This window comes from Lolium perenne, chromosome 4 (assembly GCF_019359855.2).
Source record: "Lolium perenne isolate Kyuss_39 chromosome 4, Kyuss_2.0, whole genome shotgun sequence".
Classification (NCBI taxonomy): domain Eukaryota; kingdom Viridiplantae; phylum Streptophyta; class Magnoliopsida; order Poales; family Poaceae; genus Lolium; species Lolium perenne.
In genome coordinates this window covers 41916479-41921736 of record NC_067247.2, presented here as the reverse complement: position 1 = coordinate 41921736, position 5258 = coordinate 41916479, and the positions used below count along the sequence as shown (strand labels likewise).

Here is a 5258-nt window from a genome sequence, read left to right as displayed (position 1 = left end):
CAACCAAGTGGACAAAGATTATTTCGTAAACATCTCTGTCTGTGCAACAAAAATTACGACTATACTAGTAGTACAATTTTTGCAAGAAAAGAAAAAAACAGCTAGGGATGGAGTAAGCACTGGCTGGATTTGCTGTAGCAGGGTACACACTGCAGTCATTTTCTACTGTAATGCATGTGAACTTGTCCTCCCAATGCCAAGTCCCAAGAGCAAGTTTTTAAAAAGCTGCTGGTATTCTCATGGCAAAAGGCAGTAGACTGGAGGATCAAGACCCAAGAGAGAGAGGGAGTACTACTACCTAGATGACCAGATAGATTCCTTTTTCAACAGTTGCATGGAGCAATTGGCAATTGTCTCCAGCTTGGGAATCATTCAGACCCTTATTTAGCTCACACCGGTCCAAATGACTGTAAAATTGTCCAAGACAGGATCATAGTTTTACTTCCACTTTCACCCATGAACACGAAATTTCCTGCTTCTTTTTTGGATCTTAACAGCAAGGGTCCTCAACCATTGATTCCCAGGAAATTGTACTGCAAAAGCTAAGCTTACAAAGAAGGAGAAACCATGGTCCATGGACAACAATGGCAGCAGTTACAAAAGAGAAAAGGAGAGCAGGCAGCACCTGCTCCTCCCTCCTCCCTCCCTCCCTCCCTCCATGAGTTGGCTGACAGTGCTGTGCCTTGTTATCTTGTAGGTGCCCCCATTGATTTCATTTCATCCCCCCTAACCTTTTGTCTCCTTCCACCCTCCTCCTCCCTCACTGCTGCTGCAGCTCAGCTACTACTTCCTCACTTCTCTGCTGCTTCTTGCTTGCTCCTCCTCCAACCTCTCCCTGCCCTCTGTGCTTGCTCCAGCTAGCTGCTCTCCCAACCTTCTTGCCTGAACCGAGGCCTCATGTTGAAATTTGGGCGAAGCCTCGCCTGCTGAAGAAATCTCGGTGAGAGGTTTGCTCTCCTGCCGCAGCAAAGCTGGCCCGAGCTTGATTGCGGCGGAAGAGGGCGGCTCCGTGACGGAAGCTTGCTTCTTTGGGCGGTTCCCGGTGCCGCTTTCGGCAGCAAAGGCGGGGCGGGATCTCGCGTCCACTTGCGGCGGCGTTGCCGGATCGAGAAATCTCCTGCGGGCGGCGGCAACGGTTAGTACTGTACTTTGCAAGCAGGAGAGTGCCGCTCTTCTCGGCTGGCATTGCGGGCCGTCCGTCTCGCCGTGCTCCGAGCGGGGGGACCGCGCGCACGCACGCAAGGTGTTCGCCGAAAAAGCGCGGCGAGCCATGAGGGACTTCCCGTCCTGCTTCGGGGAGAGCGGCGTCCAGATCGCGGACGCGGCGTCGTCGTCTACGTCGAGCGCGGGCACCAAGGGCGGCGCGGCGCAGAACCTGGTCACCTGCCTCTACCGGGCGCAGCTCGCCGGCCGGCCCTGCGCGATCTCGGTCACCTGGAGCCGGAGCCTCATGGGGCAAGGGCTCAGCGTCGGCGTCGACGACCTGTCCGGCTCCGGCTCCGGCTCCGGCCAGTGCCTCTGCAAGGCGGACATCAAGCCCTGGCTCTTCTCCAAGAAGAAGGGGTCCAGGAGCCTGGACGCCGACGGCGGCAAGGTGGACATCTTCTGGGACCTGTCGGGCGCCAGGTTCGGCGCGGGGCCGGAGCCACTAGAGGGGTTCTACGTCGCCGTGGTGTTCGACCTGGAGCTGGCGCTCCTGCTCGGGGACATGAGGAAGGAGGCCTACCGGAAGACCGGCGCCACCCGGCCCGTGTCCAACGCCGCGTTCGTGGCCAGGAGGGAGCACATTTACGGCAAGAAACTCTACTCCGCCAAGGCGCAGTTCTGCGACAATGGCCAGTTCCATGACCTCGTGATAGAGTGCGACACCCTTGGCCTCAAGGATCCCTGCCTCGAGATACGGATCGACAAGAAGCCCGTCATGCAGGTGAAGAGGCTGGCATGGAAGTTCAGGGGCAACCAGACCATCCTCGTCGACGGCCTGCCGGTCGAGGTGTTCTGGGACGTCCACAGCTGGCTCTTCGGGTCGACGACCAGCAATGCGGTGTTCATGTTTCAGACATGTCAAGCACCCGAGAAGTCGATGCCGTGGTCGTACTCGCAGATTTTCAGGGAGTCTAGAGCACAAGGTCTCGGCTTCTCGCTCATCCTGTATGCGTGGAAGATCGAGTAGGCGTTTGCAGGACAACAATTGGCTTCTGCACCTGCCTCCTTCCTAGTGCTAACAAGCTGTTTCAGTGAGTGTCTGTTCTTCCCAATGCTATGGGGACTCCAATATATGTTTTTTTCATTCTTCTCTTACCTTTGGTTTTGCCATCTTTTGTGAACGTTGCTGTTGAACTGTCTGGCAAGATTTTGTGACATCCCAAGTGTGTTTTGGTCACTTCTTTCCCTTCCTCGTGCCCAAGTGAGTTCGGTTCTATTGCTCTAAATACTAGTTGAACTATGACAATGCTCTAAGAAAGAATGTTGTCATGATGTAAGGTACATACTCAAAGTTCAGATACAGAGTATTTGTTGATGATAATAGTATTGTCTAATGATTGTGGTCTTTCTTTTTTTGTTTCTACTTGTTGTTCTATGATCAGTAACAAATGTTATCCTTAGAATAAACTTATAAATTACCATCAGAATATAGCTTTGATCCCGTGGACCGTAGTTTGCTTCTGCTCTCCTTTCTAGTGCTAATTCAGTGAGTGTTTGTTCTTTAGAATGTTATGGAGACTCCAATATGTGTTCTTTCATTTTTCTTTTTGGTTTTCCCATCTTTTTATAAACGTTGTGTTTGAATTGTCTGGCAAGATTCGTGTGTTTTTGTCACTTCTTTCTCTCACTCATGCCTAAGTGAGATGGGTTCTACTAATGCTCTAAATTTGAACTATGGCAATGAAAGTTCGGATACAGAGTATTTTTTAATGATGGTAGTATTGTCTAATGATTGTGTTGTTTTCTTGTTTCTACTTGTTGATCCCAGCGTGTTCCCTTATGACCAGTAGCAGATCTTACCATTACGATAAGCTTATAAAATACTTTCATAATATAACTTTGACCCTGTGCAAAAGTGGAGGTTTTGAGGAATCAATACACATGGAATGGAATGCTTGAGCACCAAGTCTGTTACACTGATGGCAGCCCTTTTTGTGCTTATCTGCCAACCTTTTACAGGAGACAGATCATCGTACTGAGAAGCCTGGAGTTCAGATGCTGCAACTTATTAAAGATCATCGAATTCTATCATCCTTCAGATCAGTTTGGTTGATATCATTTTATACATCTCTGAAACTTATCATCTTGTGATTTTGTTTGTGTGGTTTCGTAGTGTTTTCTTGCAGTGTTTTTTTTCTTTTGACATACTTTCCGTGTTTTCTTATTCGCTAAGCGGTTTAGTCATCTGCATTGAGTGTGCAGCCCTCCATTTTTTTTTAGTGAGGAGGTTCCATTGACATCAACAATGATGATCGATGTAATTAAGCAGCCTTTCCAACTGCTGGAGTACTTCAGCGCTGATGTTTGACAACTACTAATGTATTATCCTGAGCCATCGACAACACATTTAAATCTCACACCATGATTTGCTTTCCTCTCTGATAAGGACAGCACTTTGTATCTTCTTTTCCTGTTTGTATTTTGTAATTTATTGATTTTGTTAAATTTGCTTGATGTTTCCCTTCCAACAGAAGATTGTGAGGTTCATCAGTCGCTCTATATAAGATTTTTTTTTTTGGAACTGCAGTCATACAATGGGCCTCTGAAATTGGTCATGTACTATTAAACCAAGTAATATATGAGTTGATTATGCTCTACATAAGATTGTGAGGTTTTATGAATGTCTTATTTTATATGGATATTATAGAGGAAAAACCCAATCACTAAGGCTGGTGCCAACGCAGGCTGGAGCGGTGGCGGTACCGCCGGCGTAGGGGCGAGAGGCGGGCGAGACGGTAGCGGCGGGCGGTGGATCCACCGCCCGGCGGTAGCGCCCGCTACCGCCCGGCTGCCGCCCGCGCTGGGGGCGAGAGCGGGGCGAGAGGGAGGCGATAGCGGTGCTAGTGGGGGCGGTAGGGAGGCGGTAGGGAGGCGGTAGGGAGGAGAGAGAAGTGAGAGCTGGCACTATAACCAGTGCACTGGCATCGTGGGGTCAGAGTGGGGTGAGAGTGAGGGTAAAAGCTGACGTGGCGAGGCTATAGTGGGGTGATGCATTGGCACCAGCCTAAGTTGAGCTTGAAGAACTACTCCTGGGCTTGCTGTCTATTATATGATTGTGTTATTTTCTGAGATTTTAGCCTTTAGAGAAGTAGGGCCAGACATATAGAGGCTCATATACTATCACTTTTTCTTATATACTCTGTTTTTAAGTGATTATTTGTGTAGGTTGTACCGATTAATAGCCGACCGATTAAATCAGTTAATTATCCGAATTTCGATTAATCGCTACTCCCAAGCCAACCGAGCAGTCAACGATTACCGATTTCCTTACCATTTTTATATATAAAACCTTCGAAAAATATAAACAAATTTACACATAAAAATTTAACTACTTCTTCTTTGATGGTCCCGCCTCGTCGTCCTCACGGTGGCGCTTCCTGCTCGTCACCTCTTCCGAAGAGGTGGTGTCATCTGACGCATCGAAGGAACTTATGTCCTCCTCGTCGTCGATGGAGCTCGCCGGCTGCGCCTTCCGCTTCGCTTTCGCCTCCGCCTTCGCCCGGGCCGCCGCCGCCTCCTCAGCCTCTTCCTCCTCCTCGGCCTCGGCCTCCTCGTCCTCCTCCTCATCCGCCTCCCATTCCTCGCCGTTGTCCGGCGGCGTGAAATCAGCGCCGCTGCTGGGCGTCCGGACTCTGTCCCACCAATGGCACCATCATGGAGACTTGCCCTCGCTGTCGGTGTCTGATGGAAGCCTGGAGAGGTCGCTCATCGTGTGAAGCTTGGATGGATGGCGGCCGGTTGAAGATCCGAAAGCGCCTGCTTACGAGTCTTATTGAGCGCGGATGAACGACGGCACAGATATCCACCGACGGTTGCTCTTCCGCAGAGTCCGCGCTCCATTCCGGAGGTTCGCGCGTCGATCAACGCAGTTGCCAATGCGACGGTTCCACTTCCCGGCAACTGCATCATCCCGTCCATCCGTGAGTCGCTGACGCATCGGTCCTGCCACGCCTCGGCTCGCATTTCTCAAAATGCTTTTTCTAAAATCTGGAAGTCACAGCAAAACTCTGCTGGTGAACGCAAATTTTGAGAAAAAATAGGGCAACGTGTGG

The 5258-nt window shown here is 50.1% G+C and overlaps 1 protein-coding gene across 1 annotated transcript; it reads left to right on the top strand.

Annotated features, from left to right (window-relative positions):
• The first annotated feature begins 375 nt into the window (after nucleotides 1–375).
• Nucleotides 376–2540, top strand: LOC127292280 (uncharacterized). The gene has a single exon (XM_051321641.2). The coding sequence runs from the start codon at nucleotides 1271–1273 to the stop codon at nucleotides 2171–2173; it is 903 nt and encodes a 300-aa protein (XP_051177601.1). The 5' UTR covers nucleotides 376–1270; the 3' UTR covers nucleotides 2174–2540.
• The last annotated feature ends 2718 nt before the right edge of the window (nucleotides 2541–5258 follow it).